The sequence below is a fragment of the Amblyomma americanum genome, chromosome 6 (assembly GCF_052857255.1).
Source record: "Amblyomma americanum isolate KBUSLIRL-KWMA chromosome 6, ASM5285725v1, whole genome shotgun sequence".
Classification (NCBI taxonomy): domain Eukaryota; kingdom Metazoa; phylum Arthropoda; class Arachnida; order Ixodida; family Ixodidae; genus Amblyomma; species Amblyomma americanum.
In genome coordinates, this window is record NC_135502.1 from 89,245,482 (window position 1) to 89,271,418 (window position 25,937).

At 48.6% G+C, this 25,937-nt stretch overlaps 1 protein-coding gene across 2 annotated transcripts in view; it reads left to right on the top strand.

Annotated features, from left to right (window-relative positions):
• Window positions 1–5,263: 5,263 nt before the first annotated feature.
• The window catches only part of LOC144093833 (homeotic protein ultrabithorax-like), a 115,943-nt gene continuing 95,269 nt past the window's right edge, over window positions 5,264–25,937 (top strand). For both annotated transcript variants that reach the window (XM_077627550.1, XM_077627551.1), the window contains exon 1: window positions 5,264–5,947. In XM_077627550.1, the coding sequence (XP_077483676.1) occupies window positions 5,413–5,947 (535 nt within the window). In that variant the 5' untranslated portion in view covers window positions 5,264–5,412. The remainder of the gene's footprint in view (window positions 5,948–25,937) is intronic.

The window sequence follows — 25,937 nt, forward strand, 5'->3', positions numbered from 1 at the left end:
TCGCTTTGCCGCGGTACCCATGCTGTTAAAGTTTAAACAATAAATAAATATAAAACAGAAATGGGAGATAATAAAATTGCGGCCTATCACAGCCAGGGCCTCCAACCTGCAATAGAATGGGTCAAGCTAGGGTATTTAGTTGTTTTCATGCATTAAAGGATGGCCACTCAAATATATATTTTACCGAAACACCCAAGCCTTCGGGTCATAGCTCATAAGCGCTACACTTATTGATATAGTTATCATAGTACTTGTGGAATGGTTCACAACTTATGTCAACCACATCCAGCACAAATCAGTCTGCAGCCTGCTGTCAAGCGCTAATTTGTTTGTCCGTATTACATCAATCGTACGTCAAACACCATAGGCAACTCCTTACTACCAGAGAATCACAACCGAAGCTCTGAAATGGACATATCCTTATTCAGTGCAAGCTGAGGTGTTCACAGTGCAGAATATTTTTTTGTTTTGTTTTCAAAGGGGAGCATTCGGTTGTATAGCGCTGATCACATCTGAAATGGAGAATTTTACTTCGTAGAAATTTTTTATTAAGCCCAAGTAAAATGCGCTGCTAGAAGCAGAATAATAATTGCACCTTGAGGCATAAAACTATGTTAGTCAAGAGTAGATAGGCATAACAACGGATATTACCATAACTTTTTTTTTTTTTTTGCTGTGGTTTGAAAGTACTACGACGAGACGGGAAAACAAGCTCTCCGACAAGGGATACCTGGGAACTCTTATTGTTTCAGACAGACAACTGCGAAAAGGACACCGTTTTGTGCTTGGTTCACGCGTGTGTACAGCCTATTTAAACCGGTTGCATTTACGTTAGCAGAGAAACCTTGCTGCATATCCGTTGCTCGTCAAATATAAGATTAGGCCAGGCTTCTTGTACCATGTTAGTCTGCGGCGAAATACAAAAGGAAGTGGCACTCGCATTACAAGAGTTTGCATTCTAAACAAGGCCATCCTCCACAACAACCGCGTCTGCCCAGAAGAGCTTCCATTTGTTTGAATTCGTAATGAAGCCTTCCAAGGTGCCTTCAATGTGTCCCGTAAATGTACATGAGCTTTTGTGCTACATTGTACAAGTTGTACGTCTTATTATTAGTTGTAAGATGATATTTCAAAACCGGCCAGTCAACAATGCTTCCTTTAGCGATATAGATCTCCTGTAATGTGACCGCGATAGGACATTCCGTGCACGCTACGCACTCCCTTTTTCTGCTTGAAGGGCTCAACACTAGCTTCAACTCTTCCTCAGCTTGACGCTAATTTGAATGCGCATAGTTCTAGACATGAAATTTTCTATCAAGATATGTGCATGTATTATGCGTACTGGGTGCGCAGTAGAACTAGGAGGAAGGACGGTTCGGCAGGATACTGGCAAGCTATCTCAGGAGACGAAAGATCTGATTAAGAAACGTCAAAGCATGAGGGCGTCTAATCTTACAGACAGAATATAGCATAGCTATCGAAGTTAATAAATAAGCGCATGGTAGCCGACATAAGGAAGTTTAATATGGAGAGAATAGAGCATGCTCTAAAGAACGGAGGTAGCCTAAAAGCGTTGAAGAGGAAACTAGGCATAGGTAAAAACCAGATGTATGCGTTAAGAGACAAGGAGGGCAATGTGATTAGCAGTATGGATAAGGTAGTTAAAGTAGCCGAAGAGTTCTAAACTAATCTGTACAGTAGCCAATGTAACCAGAACGTTAATGATAGAGAATGTGGCGCACAGCAATGCGTCATCCCGCCAGTAACGAAAGAAAAAATAAAGAAAGCCTTAGGAGCAATGCAAAGGGGAAAAGCAGCTGGGGAGTATCAGGTAACAGCAGATCTGTTGGAAGACAGAGGGGAGATTCTGCTAGAAAAACTAGCCACCCTGTATACGCAATGCCTTATGACCTCGACCGTACCAGAACCTTGGAAGAACGCAAATATAATCTTATTTCATAAGAAAGGAGACCCCAAGGACTTGAAAAACAACAGACCGATCAGCTTACTGTCTGTTGCCTAGAAGGTATTTACTAAGGTAACCGCTAATAGAGTCAGGGCAACCTTAGACTTTAATCGACCGAATGATCACGCAGGCTTTCGTAAAGGGTATTCCGCAATAGATCATAATCACACTATCAATCAGGTGATAGAGAAATTCGCAGAATATAACCAACCTCTATATATAGCCTTCATCGATTACGAGAAAGCATTCGACTCAGTGGAAACCTCAGCAGTGATACAGACAGTGCAGAATCAGGATGTAGATGAGCATAATGTAAAAATACGAGAAGATATATGTAGGAAATGTACAGTTACCATAGTCCTCCATAAATTCAGCAATAAAATTCTAATAAGGAAGGGCGTCAGGCAAGGAGACACGATCTCGCAAATGCAATTCACCGCCGAGGCCTGGTTGGGAACAGTTGGGGATAAGAGTTAATAGAGAATACCTAAATAATCAGCGATTCACTCAAGAGATGAACTGGAAACCATGATCAATGAGTTAGACAGACAGAGCAGTACGGTGGGTCTAAAAATTAACATGCAGAAAACGAAAGTATGTTCAGCAGTCTAGCAAAGGAACAGCAGTTCACAATTGGCAACGAGGTGCTGGAAGTGTAAACTTAGGGCAGGTAGTGACAGGTGATCCGGATCATGAGGGGGAAATAACTCGAAGGGTAAGATTGGGGTGGAGCGCATATGACAGCTTGTCTCAGATCATGAATGGCAGTTTACCAATATCCTCTGAAGAGAAAAGCATAAAAGAGCTGTATCTTACCGGTACTCACCTGCGGGGCAGAAAATTGGGGGCTAAGGAAAAGGGTTCAGCTTAAGTTAAGCACAACACAGCGAGCCACGGAAAGGAAAATTATAGGTTTAACGTTAAGAGACCGGAAGCGGACAGAGTGGGTGAGGGAACAAACGCGGGTTAATGACATCCTAGTCGAAATCAGAGGAAGAAATTGGCTTGGGCACGGCATGTATTGCGAAGGCAAGATAACCGCTGGCCCTTAAGGGTAACGGAGTGAATTCCAAGAGAAAGTAACCGTAGCAGGGAGCGGCAGAAGGTTAGGTGGGCGGATGAGATTAGGAAGTTTGCAGGCATAGGGTGGGCGCAGCTGGCAAACGACAGGGTTAATAGGAGAGACATGGGAGAGGCCTTTGCCCTGCAGTGGTTGTAGTCAGGCTGATGATGATTGTGTGTATTTCTGCCTTAATTGAGGAAATCTTTAAAGAAAAAAGTGACTTTCTCTGCAAGTTTGATTACCAACTTATTTTTTCATTACCTCCTTGTTTTACTTCTTGCCCTTTGGGTACTTGTCAGAGGCTTCCGCTTAAATGCGTGCATTTGGTTTATCCGTTAAGTCAGTTTACGTGTCTGCAGTACACCATGACAGCGTACAAAACGTTCACGTCTGCTTCGGAAAGGAAAAGAAATGAAATGGTTGTCCACTTGCGTGCATATGTCTCTTTTCTATAGTATATTAATGCCAGCACCTATGCAATGTGATCAAACCAAAAGCCAGTCCTAAAATATTTCTGCTCCTGCATTAAGGTAACTTTCCATATTTTTTTCACTTATAAGCAAATTTGGCTCGTTCATTAAGCGTTAAAAGCCAGAACACCAGCTAGCTCTCAGGTGGCTCCGATGGACATCATATCTGCCTACAATGACTCACCTTTCGAAGCTTGGTGAATGTTCGGTGCAGCCGCCTGTAACGAGCATCAGCACTACGTCCCCTTGACGTTTCGTCCACTGACTTCACATATCTTCTGTGACTAAGTCGAGGACCGGTTTTGTGCATGTACGAACTTCTATCACCACCTCACTATTCGAGCTTACTGCTGCAGTTGCACGTTTTGTTTGACGTTTGTAAACGTGACTTCTTGTCGCATGCATATTTAGGCCAGATTATTCCGCTCAAAGTCGTATAACCTCATGATGCGCAGTGTTCCAGTTCTGCTCAGAAAAAAAAAAAGTGCCCTCTTTAAAGCTAGGCATTGCCATTTTCCTTCACGCGTGTATTAAGCAGTGATTTTGCATCACTTTTATCTGTCGGAGTATTGCAACTGCCATATGCAAGCGTATAGAGAAGCGAAAATGTGGATGGGTGTGTTTCGCTATATGTTTATGAAGCCAAATTACTGCAAGAAGTCCAATAATGGCTGTATAATTAGGTTTGTTAAATAACGTAATCAGACTCAAAGGTCTATATTATTAGGCATTCTTAACGTACATTTGCCAATGACTTCGTTTTATTCTTGCTTCGATTTGACACAGCTGAAGAAAGATTTTACAGTACTCTTTTCTTAATTTATTTATTTATAATTTATTCAGATATCTACAGCACCCGGAAGAAACAGGCATTATTGTAGGGGGGGGGGGGGGGGGGCATTATTATTTCGACGTACAGGGAGCTGCTTCGGCTGTTACGCTGCATCTGCCCGCAGCTTCGTACAGTCCTTCAGTAAAGCGCGTAATTCCTCCTAAACTAAACATACTTAGCCTGCTCCCAAACAGGATTTCAGGCGCTCCTGCAAAAAAATCACCGTGAGGAAATGAATCCTGCATTCTGAAGCGAATGTTTAATCGTATTTGTGCTCGACCCTCGGAGATGTACTTACCATCCCGAACTTTCCAACTGAGCCGCCCAGAAGCTCACTCTTTATTCCATTACCATCACAGGGGAGTAAAATATGGGGTCCTTGTAATATTAGACGTATCGTGATTTCCTACAACACATACGATACCGGAGCGTCCCGGGAACAACACGACCAAGAGTGCAGTGCACCCAGCTTCGCGGCGGCCACTTTTAATTCGCCGCCGAGACGTTTAGCCGGGCTGGGAAGAGGCATCGAAATGAAGCCCACCAGTGACTGATCAGAGGCCGGCGAAGCGAGCAGTAGTAAATCACCGCGCAAAGCGGCGCGAAGAAGGCAGCAGCAGCACGGCTTCAAGGTCGACGCGCACGCACCGGCTTCTGCGGCGAAGAAGCCGCGCGGAGAGAGAGCCAGTTGCGCGTGCACGGCAGTGGAAGAAAAGAGAAGCAAAACCACGGCGGCGGCAAACTCGCACGCAGCAGCAGCCGGCGTCGGGCGCCGCGTGGAAGCCCGCCAAAGGGAGCGGGTGGGGGCCACGCCGTTGTCACTCAGGTGGCGGCGAGTTGCGCCGCGTTGCCGCGGGGAGGCGCCCGCAGCGGCGGGTGCGCGAGGGCGAGGAGGCGGCCGAGGGGCGTGGGGGCGCCCTGATTGGCCACGGCGGCCAACCTTCCGGGGGCGCAAAGCTGGAGTCTCGGCGAGCGCCCGGCCATGGGCGATTTTAATCCAACACCTTGACGAGGAGCGTAAAAAAAGACAAATTGCCCAATTTCCCCCCATGTCGGAAGACGCAGCGAGGGCGGCTGCCAGATGATGAACTCGTACTTCGAGCAGAGCGGCTTCTACAACGGCCAGGGGGGCAGCGCGGCGGAACAGGCCTACCGGTTCCCGCAGGGCCTGCTCGTGCCGCCGTACCCGCAGTCCACGGCCGCTGCGGCCGCCGCCGCCGCCGCGGTCGCGGCCCGCGCCGCGTCTTCGCACGACGCCGCCGCCGCCGCTGCTGCCGGCGCCGCAGCACCCGCCTCGTACGACGCCGGATCGGCAGCCGCGGCCGCAGCCGCCGCTGCCTGCAAGCTTTACCCGAGCGACGCCGGCGGAGCCTTCAAGACCGAGTGCCTGGTCAAGGACCAGAATGGCTTCGGCAGCGCCGTCAAGGACATGGCCGCTTCGTGGCCCTCCACCTCACTGTCTCGCGCCACCGACCCTATGCGGCCCTTCGACGCGACGGCCGCAGCGCCCAGGGTCTCGGACGCCTGGACCTCCTGCTGCCAGAGCACCACCGCTGCCGCCGCTGCCGTAGCGCAAGCGCCCACCAATGCGTTCTACCCGTGGATGGCCATCGCAGGTTGGTGCGCTCCACACGTTTGCTTACGCTGCGCAAAGAAGACGTCCAGTCGTTGCTTCTCATTACACGAGCTATTCGTCTAGGAACATCGCGTCAATAGCAAAGCGACGTCTTTCAATCGTCGTATGAATAGCGCGTGGCCGATGTCGTTTTAAGCGCGGCTTATTGCTGTACGTTCAGTCGCATGTGACGTGTGAGGCTGTTTTGTTTATCAGTCCGTTCACCACTTTCACAAGCTCCGGTTAACGTATAAATATGTCGAAGATTTCCACGTATACTGTGATTTCAATCTCTGCACGTTTCGACTTCAGGACACCCATAAAGCGTGGCGTTTTGTTATTTCTCGCAGCTGTTTCGTTCGCCATTGACGTCGGGTGTTGAGAGCAGTGCGTAAAAATCAGGTTATTCAACTCGCTTACTTTTTTATTCTTTTCTTGCCGTTTCCCGTTTTCGAAGTTAATACAGACGTTTAATTGTGTTTTTTAACCCTATTCGAAAGTTACTGAAAGTGTAGTCGCATGTTGTTTTAACAGGCAAGTCGCATTGGTGTCTCGTAGAGTTCCTCTTGAATCGCTGTGAGCACATGCACTGTTGGAACCATCGGAACCGATTTAGTTCTTTAGATGAATAAGTACTCTTCAGTAACCATTAAAAAGAGTTTGGTTAGGGTTACGTGCGGTACCATGTAGAACAAGAGGAGGAGGAAAGACTTTAATGGAACAGGAGAGTATGTGGAATAGAAGAAGCAGCAGCCCAACTGGAGTCTAAAAGCTCAGATTGTGAATATGTACTGATATACGTACCTAACCATGGATAAAAAGCGTCTTACGGGCGTCCGCAAATAGAGTACCTTAGAGGGCAAGTGGGAGCTTGTAACTTACACAGGGGCGACCTTAATTCGGAACCTTCCCTAACTCAAGCTGCGTACCGTCCTGTAGCGACCAAACGCATCCTCTCATTCACATGTGTGGTCTGCGGCCCACTTCTGTCGCTGCTGTACAAAGAAAGGCAGTGATGTGAACACTAACGAGTACGTCACGCCCTCTCGCGCCGCTGTTTGCACATGCTTGTGAACGCCCGTTGAGTACAGCCGGCTTTGTTAACTCCCGAAGAAGAGTCCCCCATCTTCATCATGACCTTTCCAGCGAGCGGTTCAACGCCGCCGTTCGCAAACACATATACACGCCCGACCGAGAGGCGGTCTCTCTCCTGAATGGTGCCACACCGCGGGACTGTGAAAAGTGGCGGTCTCTCCGAAAGACCGCCGCCACTTTGTGCGTCGGAGGGGGGGAAGCACCATCAGTGCGGTGGACGTCCGGGCCACACAGGAACTGCTGTACCAGAAGCGCAGCAGAGGCGGGACCCCTAAGCGGGGAAGTCAGAGGGGAGGAGGGGGGGGGGGGTATAACCTCGAGGGGGCCATGGACTGGAGGAAGAGGAGGGTGGGCGACTATTGTGAAGGTCTGCCAAAGAGGGCCCTTCAATCGAAAACTGCCGCCGGCTTCGACAGACGGGAGTAGCTCACCGCTTGCTGCAAGCAAGGCGTCGTCAGGGGTCACCACCAAAGCCGCTCTTAAACCCGTCTCTCTGTATGCGTGGTGGCCATGATGGGTAGTTCAGTGTTCGAAGGAGATGGCTTATGGGGCCGTTTGCAAATTTGCGAACGGTTTACGAGACCATCGGCCCTCTTTTGACTTCCTGTCGTCGACGCAGCCAGTAGCGATGGGCGCCCCATGAGTTGAGCCGTGCCACTCGATGTGTGATAATGCGTGCAGGCCACACCGCGTGCACACACTGGTTCTCGAACTGTGACGTATAGCGATTGGGACGCTTGGGCGCCCCCATCGGCCATAGGAGTTGGCAGTTAGGGCCGCGTTTTTCAAGCTTTGTTCGTGCGGGTTCCCTACGTGTGTATTTGTATAGATGTGGTGATCGGTCCCGTGACAGCCGTTTCCCCCTCATCGTTGTGGTTGGGCTAAGCGGAAGCCAGTAGATAAAAAAAAGGCCTGCGTCTCCCTCGTCCATACAGGAAAGCGCGAGTGAATACAAATAAGCGATTCAATCAAAATTGTCACTATGCTTCTTTTAATAAAACAATGACTTCTCAGTTTTCTTTTCACGATGCCTGATTAAATAGCAGTGTTTGTCTTTCTTTCATACGCTTCTAAATCGGCTATAAGTTTATCACGGTGGGGTGCGCTTCTCCAAACGGGCATGCTCAGTTTACGCCGCATAATGGGCGACTAGTATCTATCCAGAATTGCACCGGATATTGTTATGCTGCGAACATAAATTATGAATGATTTGTGACTCGTCGGTAGTGGAAGAGCAGCGGCGTTATTACGGAAGTTCATAATAGGCCGCTTGCGATGCACATAATGTGAGCAGTGCAAGTCGAGCTGCCTTGTGTACGAGCGGGTGCATTTCTAGAATCCGCAGTAAAAAGTATGTTCGCTTCCTTTGCAACGATATATGTGCTTCTGTTTCGTTCGTGCTCTGCGTTGTCGTTGGCGTCTTCTTGTTCGACATTTTCTGCGATCATTCGATATGGCCAGTTGCGCTTCCTCTCCTCTCCATCCCTGGTGCTCTTGCGATACTTGCCTCGCTAATTTATGGCGCTTGTATAGGGAGTACCAAAACAAAGTGTAGTAAGGGCTTAAGTCGTCTAGACGCGCTCGAGATCACGGAGGATTAATCGAACTCTAAGATGACGTCACCGTGATTCGGGACAAATTTGTCGGCGTCATGTTATTATAGAAAGTGTAGAGAAGCATGAAACCATGCGTGCAGACCTATACGAAGAGGCGGGACTTGTTTTAGCGAAAAAAAAATTTAAAAAGAAGCGCAGGTAAGAAGGATAGCTGGCAGTCCTCAAGAGGCAGTGCAGGCTTCGAGGCACTCACCTATCACGGGTAATAAAAGTCGTTCGAGTTGCATAATCTCTTTCGGCGGCGACCCTCACGCGTTACGGCCGTACCCGGTCCCCTACATTTTTCAAGTGTATCACTTTCTCTCGAATTTCTCGCTCTCTCGAGCCGTGGGAGTATTTCAGATATTTCCCCAAGTTAGCAGAGCCCGTCTCTTCTTTCCCTGTGTGCGTGTTTCGGTGAAGAAAAAAATTGAAAACGAAAAAAAAAAAAACATACTGCCGCGTGCGGCTCGGAATACGAATGGCGACGCCGCCGAAGAGTTCACGTGGCTTGCCCGATCGTGTTATCGGAGCAGAAGCGAGGAGGAGCGGGACTGTAATCAGTGGGCTTTGACATGTGAAGTTTCGCTGGCTCGAATTGCGCGATGGCGAAACGAGCCCGTGGTGATTTCTTCCCCCCCCCCCCCCCCCCCCCCCCCCTTATATATCTTTATGTATATCGCCCGTGACGCCTCGTCACTGTCGGGCTCTTATAAATCGCTCTACTACCCTGAAGAAAACGGGTTTTTCGCGCACGGAACGCTGAGATAACTGCGGCGGTCCGGCGGCTGTTATTGGCTGCGTTTTCAGCACTAAGCAGCGCCAATATCGATCGATAATGAGGCTCGACGGAAGTGAACCTTGAGTTGAGGTCTGATGCGACTAAAGTGAGTTGCGTACCCTGGGCAAATGGCAGCATGTATATGGCAGGGTTGTATACATATACAATATCATGTAAGCGAATGATTATATTCGAGGAGGTTTTAAATTGACCATACACGGACGTTAAAAATGAAAATAGCTCCACATGTGGAAATATAAGGAGCGCATGTATGCTTGGGCCTTGTGTCTGAGCGTTCGCGGTACCTGGATAAGTTTTCTGCGCTATGCGCGTTTTTTGTGCAAACACGGCCGCAGACAGTCTCAGCAACGGAAGTGTTGCTCGTTCGATGCCCGTTATTGCTTCTTTCTCTGAGCCCGTGTGCGCCGGTGGAAGAAATTTGCAGTCGTATAGGAGAAAAAGTGAGCTGTTAATGCTCTAACAGAGCCATGTCGAGGCATCGAAGTACTTGAGAGATGTTATTCTTTTGCGGAAGCATTCATGCAGTCTGAAATATGATGCGTGCGTCCAAGTCTAGCTTACTGAGCTCTCGCAAAAAAAAAATACGATTTTTAATGAGAAGAAACTAACCATATGAGCAACACGTAACCAGTATGTCAAGAAAGTATGTCATAGACCAGTATGTCAAGAAAGGAAAATTAGCTCTGTTTTACGTCATGAAAATAAAACCGAGACTGCTCATTACAGATGCCTACATTGGGCGCTCAAGTATTTCTGTTTGGAAAGTGCTTTTGAAACCATGAAACGCTTGCAACAGCTTGGGTGTGCAATATAGTTTTTATAAGCCTTATATTGAGTTGGAACCACAATACAGCCTACAATTGTCGTACTTATGAAGCCAGAGACCATACACTGCAGTTGGATTCACAATACGGTGCATGCGTATGCTCGGTACGGTTCCATTGGCTGGCGCCGACGCGCTCACCAATCACAACAGCCGCAGAAACAATACGCGATCCTTCAACCAATAAAGTGCGAACGTTAAGGAAGTTGAGACGTGCGGGAACGGAATTTGTTTTTTACACATGTAGTACGATGATTTGCAAAATACACTCTAAAGTCTGCGTTTCTCCCCTTAATAACACGAGCGATGGCGCCAGTAGAAGGAATCCGGAGCCCCTGGTGGCGGAAGGCGGAACTAGGAGGCGTTCCCTTTAGAAACGCGCGCATAAATTTCCCGTGAGGCGTGGACAGTATCGCGTCACGAATATAACAAATGCCCAGTTACTCTGCAATGTCACACGCTCTCGTTGTTTCGTTTGAAAACAGACGTTAACGAAAAACGCGCGATTTTAGCCGCTTTCGCACATGCGGATATCTTTTGTAACCGAAGCAGGCAATAAATGGGCCTTTTTTAACGCAGCAGTGGAGGAGGGATTGAAGGCTGGAAACTGGCTTTTGGGTGTGCGTCGAAACGTTATGCGATGGTTTTTGCACTTTATGCAGCGCTGTTGCGCCCTATTATGCTTTATCGAAAAAAAAAAAAGCAACACGTCATAAAGCACAGATACTACCGCATAACGTTCCGCCGCGCAGCCGAAACACAGAACTCGGCCATCAAGGAAGCTTGCGGGCGGCGTCAAACCAAATAAATGCGCAGTATATCTAAGCATGATGTCACCTTGCATTCGGACAGCAGTCTCTGGAGTCCGTTATTCACTTCAGTTAAGAGTTGCATAAGTTCAGAAGTGCTTAAAAGAGGTGCCATTAAGCTAAAGAGCCATGCTTTGGAGAGAGACAGGAGCTATAGGAAGTGCGCAGTATACAAGGTGCTTCTTGTTTTCAATTAACCAAAATGTCGTTCCACTCGCTTGTGCTTGGCGGGGACAGCGTTAGCTTATTTTACCGCCCTAGAGTCAAACCGCTTGACAAAGACCCCCCCCTCTCCCAACCGTATATGGAGCACCCTGTTTTGTTCTCCCTGAAGTCAAGCACAGACGCCAACTCGCTGTTTCTGTCTCTCTCTCTCTCTCTCTCTTCATCTTTCCTTTCTGTCTCTCTCGTTGCACATTCTCGCGTCGCTGAGCTCCTAAATCAGGGCGATGCGCCCGCAGCTTTGAAGACACACCAGGTTCGCAAGAACGTCTGTGGCCCGGGTCGTCGTCTGCGGCGTGTTCTGTGTATTGCGAGTCACTTCTTGACTCTTTGCATGCAGCAGGCGCTTCGGGCTGAGTACGCGCTGTGCTACGTGCGAACTCTATTATAGGAGTTGCAAAGTGTGTACGCGCTCGTATAGCATGTCTGGTTCACGATGAGTGTCACTTAAACGGGACAGGTTCTTTACGAGGACTTGGCGTAGATGACTTTTCTGTCTTTCGTTACTGACTTGCTGACGCTGGCCTGCTTTTTGTTCGCGAATGTGCACGTGCAGGCTTATTTGTATGTAATGTTTGGGCTAATCTTCCCGTGGTCGGACTGTAGCATGTTCGAGCAGCGCTTGTGTTTGTCCCAGATTGCGTCATCTAGTGTCTGCAAGTACAGTTGTGAGCAGTGGGACAGGGAACAAATTTTGAGCATTATTTTAATAATAATTACTCCATCATTATGAGCGAGAAGTGTTTTTTTTTTCATCCGTCGATTAGTTTTGCCCTTAGCGTATAATATCCAACAATCATTCCCAGATTTAGTGCAAAATAACGAGAAAGTTCCCAATACTGCGCAAAATGTTTTTCCCTCATGACTGTATCCTATTTTCAAATGAATGGTATGGCTAGAACGTTTTTTCTTTCTTTTCTTAGGGAGATGCCCAGTGATGGTGTTGTGGAACTCATATAGCCTTCAGCATCTTGTTAAGCGCTAAGACAAAGTGCACATTCGTACTTCTTGCGCGCGCCTTTTCTTCCAACTATAATGCTGTCATTTTCCTTTCTTGTGTTAATTCACTCTACGCACCTCCTTCCCTTGCTTTAGGCGATTAAGTTAGCACTGTCAGGGCAGTTAACGGCTGCAAATTTGTGACAAAAACATATGCTGGCAGCGCTATTATTAATATGTGTCGATAGTTCCAGTTATCAGCCGGATGGAACCAACGGATTCCGAAGGTAGCTTTAAGTGTTAAGCATAATCAGCGCACTATATGTTAATTTAACGAGTGGGAATGATTGCGAAGCGCGTTGTACAAGCGACCAAAGAAAATTTGTTTTGTTTTAAGGCAGTTTTATTGCATCTGGACGAGGAAAGAAGGTTTTTCTCCAAACAGAAACTTACGATAAGGCACAACGTAGAGAAAATTGGCGCAGCTTGTTAAGCACAGTAGGCACTTGCGATGAATAACATTATTTGAACGAGTAACAGGGGCATCATTTCAATGAAAGCATGGGGGCCACGCCCGCACAGGGCGATAAACGTAACGCAATATATTATATCTAATAACATGGTAGTCTCCTCGTCAGTTGATCTTCAAAGGTCGGAGCTAAATAAGTCTAAAATTCGACAAAGACGCGGTTTGGATGTTGTGTTTTAGAACTATGATGAGTATTATATACATAGGTCTTAAAAAGTTAGCGTTTTTGGTTTGTATTCTGAAGCACGTATACAATTATGTGTACTTCATGAGTGGCGTTATACGCGGGACAAAATGTATTTATACTAGGTTTAATCGCTGTACCCGTTGCGGAGAGATGATTAAGCCACGCATTACAAAGACGGAACACGCGATTTAACTGAGTACGTAGAACTTAGAGTTGTCAAGCTCCTCTCAGTCATGTTAAAGTTTCGGCGGAACGCAGCAGTTATGAATGTCCTGCGTCTTTTTTGAAGAACTCTCTGCACAGCTGCAAGCGCTGCTGCAGTTGTGTGCAGCTCCCACGCGTGCTGTACCATGATGACAAGGACGCGGACAGCTGAGGTGGGGGCTGGAGACAAGCGATTGAAAAAAAAAAGCATGAACCGGAACTGCGTAGCGTAAAGGAAGAGTCGAGTGTGCCGTGGCTTCCTACTTTGTATTTGACTTTTTTTTTTAAGGCAGATATTCGACCGTAGACGTGTTGTACAAAGGCGTAGCTCTTTTCTGTCCCGTGCAGCGAGTCATAAAGTGTACGGTGCTTTTTTGCAGCGCACTGAATCTTGTTAACTTTGTGTGATGAGATCAGGGGCACAAAGCACAGCGTTAACGCTTGGAAAAAAATAAATGAGAAAGAAGGGGCTGAGCGGTCAAGTTGGACTCCTGTTGACCACTATAGGGAAGTGGTCGCAGTTCAGGGCACTTTTGTCTTGGTCTGGTTTTCAGTGTATGAAAACGCTTTATTCCTTACAAATACTAGCTTATATATTACTGCTGTGTTGAAATTGAGAGAGGCAAAAGCTTTAATGCCAGGAACATGCGAAAAGGTACCACCTCTTGCATTGTGCACATCAAAGCCTGGATTCTGGGTTCTGAACGAAAGGCCTTTTATTCTTTACAACGGAGAAGCTATGAAAGGGCGATTAATGGTTCTCGGTATTCATTGTTGATAATAGAAATATATTGTTTGTTCTGCAGTGAATTTCCTCTTTCGGGGCGTTCTTGGAATAGGGCACACTAAACTGCATCAGCTTCACAATAAGGGGAGAAAACTGCGGAAAACTCCTTTCTTGAAACACTGCATCTTTATACCCCGGCTGATAGCGTTTGTGAGGCTTCGTAGCGTTGAGAGGTGATTGTAAATACACTCATTATATAAACTCCACTTCTCGTAGGACGCTGTATCATACGACTGAATCATAACGTGGTAATTCCCTGCTAAAACCTGCTATAGCGGAGTTCGTCCGCAAGCTTTAATTAAACCTCAAGCGTGCGTCTCGCGTTGTTGGACTCTGCCTTTGTTTTTGAGCCGACCGGAAACGCTGAAACGCTTGCTTGTGTTCTGAGCAACCAACTGTTTTCAGTGGTGCCTTGGGACATGGTCCAATCCTTTCCAAATAATTAAGCCTCACATTCAGTAACGGCTGTGAAATATCAGCTTTACCATTTTTGTCTCACATTACGTGGCCTCCTACAAGAAACAACTGCAAAGACAAGGGCTGGCAGAGGCGTGGGGTCAGAGCGGCCAGAATTTGAAAGAGGAAGATCAAGGGTACGAATAGGAAACACAAGAAACTAAAATACATAAAGGACTGAGCGCTTTATAGCAGCCTGCGTGGTGCGTACAGAACTCCCCACTGCATGCGAAGAGTTGTCCACGCGCACGGAGCCACCAGCTTATAGCTGCCCCTCAGGGGATCTCGGCGGGCGACATTTCGTAACCTGTTCAAATTATCGAACGCGGCAGATATCGCGTTTCTGACGCCTGCGGACGCCCCGTAGGGAAACAATAAGAAAATACTGAAGATGCAACTGACACAGCGACAGCGTGCGTGCCTCGCAGCGATTCGAGCTGAGTAGCCCGACAAAAAAAGAATCATGCCGGCGTCGTTAGCATGCAAAACGAAGCGGCCGCAGCAGGCAGCTTTGATAGCGGATGGAGCCCCCCACAGCGAGCAACACCTGCACGCACGCGACGCTCAGCGTGCTACAACGATGCGCGCACTGCAGCTCGAGCTTCCAGGTGTTCCACGCTAAGGGCTCAGTAGATAGATGCAGTGCCTTGGACACTGCCAGAGTGAACAGCCATAGCGAGCTTTCGGTGCAGAGAAATGTTTAAGCCGCGATTGCCGTGAAATTGCATGGTACGCACGAAGGTATTAAACAGTAAGTAAACTAAACTTCCCGACTTGCACCCTTCTTCAGTGCTGAGAAAGTGACAGCCATAGTTTATCGTTTATGGGGGTTTAAAGTCATAAAGCGACCCAGGATATGAGGGATGCCGTAGTGAAGGGATTCGGAAATTTCGACCACGTGGAGTTCTTTAACGTGCACTGGATAGCGATAGCGACATCGCAGCGGTGGCGCAGTGGTTTGAGCATTCGGATTCTGTGCGCGAGGTGCGGTGTTCGATTCCCAGCGCCGCCGGTACCTAGCAGTGATGCAATGTGTACTAGCGTTCCCCTGGCACGTTGATCGGCTCATTTGGGCTGAAATGCTTGGAAAATGGGTCTATGAACCTTCCTTGTTTACACACACACACAAAAATACATTGTGCCATGGCGCTATTTGGTGATGCTGCCCTTGTGCCATTAAAATCCGCTATCATCATTATCATTATTATGACGGCAACAGGTATATCCCCCCCCCCCCCCAATCTCTTTCCTTCCACTCTTACCGCAGAGCTGTGTCACGTGGCAGCAAATGGCAAACGCTTATTAACCACTGCACACACCAGTCTTCAATTCTCATCATTGGTCAACAGGTGATCACGCTATCACGGAGTTCTGACACCGTCGAGGCCATGCAAAAAAGCCCTCCATACGACACATGCTGCCAGAGGAAAGTTCCTCCCGTCTATATTGCTGGCAGGAGCCCCGGAATCACATTCGTCTTATCGAGTTAAAATGTTGCTGAGTACTGCTTCTGTGCCGCTCGCATGAGTACACGACATAGCACGGACGTGGGGCTCGCCTTTGGTGCCGTAGGATCCAACGAAAAAACATGATTCGGACGGGTTGGTCGCGTTTCCCTGATGTGCTCGCATGGCGGGTATACTGTTCCTGTGTATTCTTCGTCTAGTCCCCGTTTGTTCGCGCTGTTTTTTTTGCATTATGTATCACCAACTCGCCCGCTTATCTATCCTGTTGGGTATACTGTGACGCACTTGCTCGAGTTTCTACTTGCTCATACTGGAGCTGGTGGTCGCGCCCCATCTCAGGGACGTGCTGATCATGATGGCGATGGTTGCTGCTGCGATTCTGCGATATTTTGGCAAGCAAACTCTGTGAACTTGTTTTTTTTTTTTACCTGGTTGTGGAACAGTTGATATGTCATTTTTCCTGCGGTGAAACACACGAAAGAAGTTATAATTTTCGAAACTCTCAAAATTCTTGCACTGTGTGCTGTTTTCACGGCAGTACTCGGGTGCTGGGGTCGCAAGCTCAGGACTGAAGAAGGAATAAAATAGAAGATCTACGGAGACCTGTGATGTTGTATTGTCCTTAAAAGAAAGCTGTTTAGTGTGTAGACAAGACGTTCAATACGTTGTTCCTTAGTGTCGCTGGCGCTTGTAACAATGTAAGAGGTGCAAACAAAGTGTCCTGCTTTGTATTATAAGAGTGATAGCCGTAGTATCGTTTAGTAGTAAATGCTTTTCAGGGAGGTGTAATAAGGGCGATTGCAGAGGGCTTGGTGCATTCAACTTCACAGAGTTCCTTTTAAGTTCCTATCTTTTTGTATAGGTCTGAAATTTGACTCGTCGTCACAACGGATTAGAACACACGAACCGGAGGCTAAGGACTTACTTTGAGCTAGTTTATTTTCTTTCCGGTTTGTTATTTTTTTTCCTGCATGCCTTTGTAAACATGGGGCTGCCACCCAGAGTTTACCGTCAAAGGCCAACTTTCGTTTCCAGGTTCACCTAATGATTGACAACATTGCAGCTATCTTTTGCCACTAGTCCACAAAGGGTCAACTTATACTCTATATCCCTCCGCCTACCGCATGCTCGCTTCACTCATATTGCCAAGAGAGGAGGATTGGCAGTTTTTCCAATGATCATATAATTATGTTTTGTATTCTATTTACGTGTTTTTTTTCCTTTCTTTTTACTTACGTATTGCTCGCCCATTGCGTCATCCAATCCTAGGCGCGGTGATACAGAATAGTCCGCGAAAACCCGGTAGCCAGTGGTCCTTCAAATGACGCAGAATGACGCCATACCTTTCCACGGATTCCATTCACGACGGCATTCGACGAGGCGCGAAGTCGCGCGGCCGCAATATAATCGACGCGGAATGCGCGTTAAGCCCGCCCAAGAGCTTTATAACGCGGCGTGGATGAGGAGCATATAATATAAGTGCGGCGAATGCCGCTTCGCTACAGCCCTCTGGAGAGAGAGAGAGAGAGAGAAAGAGCGCGGTGTTACTTTACTTGACTGCCCGAACGATGCGGCGGCGCAACTTAGAAAGCTCAGAAACCTTGTTTACTGCCTCCCTTGTAGCAGCCTCAGAGACGGGGCGACGGCGCAAGAAAGAGCACGGCCTTCTTTGTGAGTCGGCGCATGGAAAGGCAGTCGTTCATAACGCTTGCCCGGATTAGGATGAACGCGCCGCAGATACGGCGTCGATCTGCATACGCACACAGACACGCGACAGTCTTTTCCTTGTGCCGCGGCAGCCTATAGCCGCGCATCATAATGGCGGACGCTTCCCGCATACGTGAAATGAACGTCGTGTCCTCACGCGGATTACGACTGAGTGAAAAGCGAAGAGGGCGAGGAGAAAGGCGGAGGGGGATGACTGCGTGCGGAGTATTGGTGGGGAGGGGGATGGGGGACTGGCTAAAGGACGGTCTAGGCTTGGCTTGGCTTGGCTGGGTGGGTGCAGCGGCGGCGCATCTTCTTTTCCGCGGCTTGAAAGACTGAATTTGAATACTGAAACTGCGCAATCCCGCCTGGAGTAACAGGCTAAACGTATTCTTTCTTCTTTATTTAGGGTGGGCATCTATATGATACTGCGCGCTATAGGGTCCGGTACTGATGCCTGTAATAGGCGAATGTGCGCGAGCACGCGAGGCTGTGTTACCAGGCTATAGTGTATAGGCACGCTTGGAGGAATATACATGTATGTGCACTGAATGAAAGCAAAGGGAAAAGGCGGGCAGGGGGGAGAGGGTGGGAGGGAGAGGAGGAGTGCGCTGGTTAAGGAAGAGAAGGCGGGAGAGGGTAGGGACGAGGATGGGGAGATTCTTCTTCGGAACTTCTTGACCTCGCGTGACCTTTCCATAAATCAGGTCGCGACGTGGACGAGGATGTGGGTTCTCGGTGCGCCGGGGCTGTAGTAGGGTCCATCGCTTCGGTGGTGGCCCCTTGATTCAGACCGGATTCGCTCGGGCTCCTCTTCTGCTGCTTCTTCCATCTCCGGAGGAGCGGCAGGATAGAAAGAGGGCAAAGGAAGAAGCGGGTAGGGGGGGGGGGGGGGGGGGGGGGGTCCTTTGTGGCGCTGACGCTGTGCCGTCGCGAACAGTGCCAACAACTGTTATGGGCCCTGCATGGAGCTCCGACGGTGGCATCAGAACGGTGGCCTCTTGTTTTCCGCGGGGATGCCTTCTTGTCCGTAGCTTATTCGCTTTTTTTTATGTACGCACGCACAGACACGTCGAACGAGACTTTCTTTTGCGCGGGAAACAGCGCCGTCATGCGGACTGGGCGCGCAGGCCTGCTGGCCGCATGCAACGCATGCCGGCAACTCTGCTTATACACGCTTCTGGTATGCAAGCGATGTGCTGTTTTCGCGGCGTCGGCGGTTGCGTCCGGCTCGGCGGAGGCGAGCTTTTATGCCCTGCAAATCGGTTTACAGCTTGGTCGGAAGTTGTTTACACTGTGTTACTAACTTGCACTGCGGTGAAGCTTTTCCGAGTAACTAACTGCCCACGCTTGAATGAAGCCTTCGCTTTATTTTGATGGCAATGCTTTTGCGCGACCGTTGCAAAGTGGGCTCTTAGTTCGCCTGTGGGTAACAGTATTGAGCTGCAGTAGGGCACTTCTTCGTGTGACGAAGTGGGTAGCCGTAGCAACCAAGGTGGTTACGCACTGCTCTGTGGCGCGGTACTGTTTTGTGCCTGTCGCTTCTACGGTAGATGTTCAGGAGGGGTACAAAAGTAACCAGGAGTCAAAAAAGGGCACGTTTCAGCCCCCCCCCCCCCCCCCCCTCGACCCTCGTTAGTTTTAAAGCGTCCGCTAGGCCGATGATCACCGCGCATGCTTTGAATGTATTGCAATTTTCGAAACCCCTATAGCGCATGCTGCATAGGTTCAATCTATACGTACATCGCAATCGACATTCATACGTACTAGTGTGGTCAAAAGTTTCCGGGACTTGAGTTCCAGGAAAAACGTTTATTGTAGCTCTACCTCGCTACCCAGTCGCCTGATATTGTGAAAAGAGGAAGGAGCATTTAGGCCTTCAATGCCTTCATACAATACCAGTTGACTGGGTGTAGCGAGGTGGAGCTACAATAAGCGTTTTTCCTGGAACTCGCGTCCCGGAAACTTTTGTCCCGAGTAGTACATCTCTACGTTCATGCCCTTTGTGACATTGAAGATGCGGAAACTGTGTAGGCAAGCGGTTGCGTAGTCTTAGGATCAACAGCTGATACTACTCCTGCACCATAATGTGCGATCGTATACGCATGTACACTGCATGGCTACGAGAGTTGTGCCGGCAACGCAGTCTGGGCTGACCGACTACGCTCATACCGCGCACGACTACACGTAATACACCTACTGCGCGGTCCTGCCGACGCTGCGATTTATGCAGGTTGGCATATGAGAATCTCGTATCGACTGTGCGCACTGAGCGAGTCTTGGTGCGGTAGACGTCTCGCTCAAAACCACCGCCCGAGATTCGGCTCCGGGCGCAGCTGCCCCTCTATCAACGTGGGCAGCAGCAGCAGCAGCAGGAGGCATCCGCACGCTGTGCTGTGTATACGCCTGGCGGTGCTGTGACTCTGCGCGTATCACCGACGCGCACACGCAATCTCTGGCGCGCAGTTTGGGCGTCGAAAGGGCTGCGTTCGTTGTAGCTGCGTTCTTTCCGGGAGGCAATTTACGACGATGAGCGCGCGCTGTTCCGCGGAGGGCGTGGCCCCGCGTGTCTGCGCGCGCCCTCGGTGGCCCTCGCCGGACCTAGCTCTGTACACTCGTACGTCTTTCGCGACTATATAGTGAGGGGGAGGTAAAAGATGGGCTTTCGCTGCTCCGCCCTCCTCTACGTGCATGGTTTCTTCGCGTACGCGTACCTTATATAAACTTTCCTACTTTTGTCGTGGTCACTTTTGGCCACGCGTATTAAAGGCCGAAACAACAAGGAAGGGAACACTTTACTGGCGTACAGTCACCGATTGCACCTCAAGTATGAGTGACGAACATAATTTCTGTTGTTTACGAATGCTATTTTCCTAGACACGCGACCGCTTTATTGCTTTTTCAAGTTCAATGCCAAAGTATTATTATTGTTATTATTGTTATTATCCTTATACTATGGATGCCGAAGTAGGTAAGTAGGTAGGTAGGCCTCAGACGTTGCTGGCACATACCCACTGCGAGGGAGTGGCCAACACACAGGCGGTTAATTGCTGGATACAGGAAATTTTTGACGGGAAAAGGAGTGGTAATAAGTATGGTAGGCTGATGGATTGGAAGATGGAAGGAAAGGGGTCCTGTTAACTTGGAGATCGAAGACGGGACAATGGCTTAACGTGCATAATAGCATTCAATGCCTGTAAAAATGTATTTGGTTACAGTGAGCACGAACTGTGTCTTCTTCTTTATATTGGTCGCACTTGTGCACGTGCATATATATTAAGAGTGTTTGTGCTTGGGATTTTTCATGTACGGCCGTTTCTTCCTGATCATATTCAGCGTGCGTGGCGGGCGAATATTGTTATTCTGAAACCGGACACGACTTCAGGAGGCGGTGAGTGCGAGCCAGTCACCTCTGGAGCTAAACTCTAAATGGGAAGGCGTAAAATCGGAATAAGCTGTCCCCTTGCGCATTCCCTTTAAGATAGTGCGCTAAAGGACAACTTATTCCCACTTTACTTCCTTATAGGTGTATAACTCGAACAGTAAAATGGACAGCACTGAGCTTAGTATGCAGGTTCGGGCAGAAAGTTCATGGATTTAGTGCGGATCTGCAAAAATCAATTTCTTCATCGACCATGCAGGAACGCCAGCCCAGAATGGTTTGATCGGCGCCTTGTGCATCACTGCTTGTACTTTCGCAGTTGATTTCACACAGCCCTTTAAAAACGTATCGTATCACGTATTGTTCTCAAACATTTGACAGCGTTCTAACGATTGTAGCTCGATCGCAGAGCGGCGCGGTTCAATTTATGTGGTGTTGGCAGAGTCGTTCGAGCAGTCACGGCGTGTTCTGCGCGCTTCGAGCTTTCGCGAACGTATATTTGGATGCTATACTGCGCGTAGCACATAAGCAACTCACCTCTGAAAACGAGGATAAAGTGAAATTCTGAACAAAGGAAAGGGCGTTCTTGTTGCCTTTCTCATAGTATAGTTAGCCTTTCATTATAGCCAACTAGGTTCGGGTATAGTGTCACGTACGCCGTGCCTAACTTAGCGATAGTACGGTCAACTGATAGGCGCGAGAACATGTAGTTCAGAGCAGCGCCTTTGCGTGCGTTCTCGTTAATTTTCCCTGCGACCGAGGCATGCCACACTGTTTAATTTATCCACGCCTGAGAAAGTGAATTTGGCCAACGGCATGAAGCGTATTAAAATGCAAGGCTAAACTCTCTTGTGGCTCTGTGTACACCCGGGAAAGTGTCCAACTTATAAAGGGACGGCAGAGTTATATAGCGTTTCGGGTCGCGTTGAGCCCACAACTTTTTGCGGCGTTAATCTGCACCCTCGAGTTCGTTTAATTAAACGCTCGCTGCGGAGCACCGTAAATTTCCGGGGATGGAGCGCAATTCAGCTCTTGAATCTCCCTCGCGGCACGTGGTTCGGCTTTATTTTGTATTTGCCTAAATTATGCGCAAGTCTCCGGACTACTCTGCCGCAGAAACGTTCTTAAGTATCCTGCAACTACATCATGTAAGCTACCTTATTATGCTTCTGCAAGGTTTAGATTAAAGCACGTAATTTTTGACGCTCTCTGTTTTCGTATGCACGCTATGTGCGGAAGACCGTCTTCCTTGAGCCCTCAAATCTTTCAGTATAGTGCTACTGCTTACTTTGCCTCTTACACATGCCATACAGTTTCACTATAGTAGGATACAACTCAAGAACGAAGCGGCTTTTCCCCGTCGAAGGACCCCCTTCCAGCCAATGTCGTCCGCCTATCCTCATGACCGTGTGACAACGCAGGGAGAGGACTATCCCCAACCATAGAAGGAGGCGACTGTCCCCTTTCATCTGCCACTCCCTGCATTATCACACTAACAGGCCTATGAAATTCGGTCTTCGCCATTGGCTGAACGGGCGTCCTTTGACGGGGAAAAGCTGCTTCGTTCTTGAGTTGTATCCGACTATAGCTGAAGACCATTGGCGGATTTTGTAGAGAGGAGGTGAGGAGGGCTACGTCCTTTCCCTCCCCCACCGAGAAAAATATTGTCTTTGTGAAAGCATCTGTGACATTTTTTTTTATTTTGTCGTTGTCGAACAGTGCCTAGTGCACACACCACCTGCAGCTTCTTAACACCGTACCGCGCCTGGAAGAGTTCCCCTTCCATGCCATGCTCTGGGGATCCCTATATGGACAAATGATGGTGCCATAACCAAGCACCGCTAACGTGTTTCGCACCACCTTGAAGCCCTAAACATGCGGAATGGTTCACTAACAATGCGTGCACCGGGTGAGCGGCTTATTAAAGGACGTTCACCACCTCAGGTTGCGCGTGCAATATGACGATTTTATGTCAGTACTTGCCTTACAATACCAGTGGAAAGTTGGAAACATGAAAACAGAAGGCAAAGGTCATATAGCGTTTTTATCTCTTTTACCGTAAATCACCCCCCCCCCCCCCCCCCCCCACACACACACACTGTTTTTTTAAACCCAAGTGAAGACTATGCTATGTGAAACACGTAACTGATATCAAAGAAAGTTTCCTAGATCTGGTTACGTCCTAAGTTCATCTCACGGCGTACTAATATCGTCTGATGACGTGCTGATTTTATTGGAAATGAATAGAATGAAACTGACCAGTGTCCAGTGCGTTTCGAAATAGCAGACACACGTTGTTATGCGCATTTGACTGCACGAGAATAATTTGCGAAGAACTCTCGCTTTTCGATTGTTTCCTCTCATGCATTCACTTGCAGGAATGATTCATAGACACGTACAGCCTATCTATCGTGAAGTACAGCAGCGACTTTAGCTCGCAACAGTACAAGCATTTCAGGAATGAAGAGCGCTATCATGCTAATGCAGTTCCCTCTGACGGCGGTTGATAAAAGTTTTCTGTAATACAGCGAAGAAGTGCAAATTTATCCATATCATTAACCAATATGAACAATCCTGAACTTGCAAAGTTAAGTGCTGGCGGGCCTGTATGACTCCAAATGTAACCACCTTCGCAATTCTCTTTTGAAGAGATGGCGGTCGTTGGCGGTACCACGCTTCCTATAGTCGGTTACAACTCAAGAAAGCAGTGGCTTTTCCCTAAGGATCCCATTCAAGCCAATGGCGTCGGCCGATTCTCATGAGTCTGCCAGCGTGACAATGCAGGTAGCGGCCGATGAAAGAAGATAGTGACTTCCCTCCATATTTGGGGATAGACCCTCCTTGCGTTGTCATGTCATTCCCTGCATTATCACGCAAGCTGGTTCGTGAGCATCAGCCGACGTCATTGGCTGGAAGTTGGACCTTTGTCGGTGAAAAGCCGCATCTTTCTAGAGCTGTATTGGGCTGAAGTAAACGTAAAAGTGACGTCATTGTTATTTTCTCCGTTTTGTAGGACTCTCTATAAACGCGTTAAGTGCCGTCACGTGCCACTATGTCAAATGTTTTTTTTTATTTCTTTTTGCAGGCAGTGAAGATAGGGCAGGCTTACAGCTCTTTAACGCCTGAGCATCTCGCGCAACTAAATAACAACAAAAAATAAATCATATTCGTGAGAACTGTGTCCGTAATGTCGAGCTGCTCTTAAAAGGGGGCGCAACTTTTTTGACCGACGCCTCTCCTCGTCAAGGCGCTTCGGCGGGTGCTTATCCGGCAACGCGCAGTCGTGTCGGCGGCCATAAACGGCCCACTGGGTGGCGCTGGTGTCGCCATAACGCACTTCCCGCGCTGCCGCGTGGCGCCCCGGGTTCCGACGGCCGTCCTGCGCTGCGAGGCCCTGCGCTTGAACGGCCGCCCCATTTGGCTTATCTCAACAGCGTTTCCGTCTCGCTGTCTCGGCCGCCAAATGGGGCCGTTTTCGACGGAGCGTTACACGGGAGCCCATACAACCTGGCACTAACGCGGCAAAGCGCTTCCTGCCTCGCTTGCTGGAAGGGTTGGGGTGGGCGCGCTCGACCACGGCTCGCCTGCCGTCGAATAACACGCATCCGAACATGTTCTGTGCTCTGTGGATTGCGCTGTGCGGGCAGCAGTGCTGGTGCGAGAAGTATATCGTGTGTCACTGAGATTTAATGAGTCATTGAACTGTTCGTCATTTGGTATAAATTAGATGGGCATTTGAACCGTGCCAGAAATTAGATGGTGTTGTCAGTAGACATTGTTGCTGTATCTCCATCGTACGCGTAACTTAACCCGAATATGAGTTGGCTGTATTCAGTGGATTTCGTCCCATGGTCGGCAGCGCTGATGAAAGGCACTCTTTAGTATATATACTTCATACACTATCTGCTGACTGACTAGCGAGGTGGAGCTGCAATAAAAAGTTTTTCCAAAGTATTTTCGCATACTTGTCGCTGAAATTAACAATTTACTGAGTGACTCCTCTTCGGTGTAGATATCGATGACGACTACGTCACAATGCAAAAGGTGCAAGTCGTTAGAGAGTGAGGGGCTTTCGTGGTATTCATCCGTAACCTGTCGTTATGTGTCAAGGCCCGACTGTAAGTTGACGTCCCTTCTCTCGAGACAAGAAGTAAAATGATGCCACGGCTGTATGCCGCTGGCGGGAACTTTCACGTGGGGAAAGGCAACCATTTCAAAGCAAGGTTAATTCGTTGTTGTCCGAAATGAGTGCTTGGACAGACGGAGAGGGGAGGCAGCCGCTATCTCCGATGCGTTATTCCCCGCGGTTTAATACACTGATGCATGCGAGAGCGCAGAGAAAGTATTCTGGTGAGTTATAATAAGACGCCGATGATTCCTACTTATGACGGAAGAGAAAGTAATATACAGCGGCTGTAGTTTTTACCCCGCATAAGTCCACAAGAACGAAAAACACCCGATTGAACTTCGAGGAACGGAGCCACTTATGTGCTGGAAAATGTTGCGACAGATAGTGAACCATGTTGCGTTAGGAGCTCTAGGAACGTCATGGTGTATGAACTTGCGTCTTGCCAGCGGATGTATACGAAGGGCTCTTCCGGCTTCTGCCCAGAACCAAAATCGAGTTAGTATCTGCTTCTGCTATATAATTCAGTATTGAAAATAGGTGGCTTGGATTTCTACAGCATAAACGTTCGTTCATAAATTACACACTCCCTCCTTTATGCATACCGCGCAACGTCCATCGCGCGATTAAACACGCGTCTGCCTCTTCAAACTCACTGACGCGCACATGCGCCCTTAACTCGCTCCCGCCCTTCAGTCTTGTTCTCAACCAACCGGTGAAAGTCGCCTTAAGCTCGCAAGCATCCGCGGCACCGATCAATCTCTCCTCGTTCCTTATATAAGGACAGGGCCTGCCCTCCCGGTTAGCGGGGTGCCCGCCGTCTCTCGCACTCGACGTTGCATGCAACCCATCTTCCACGGTT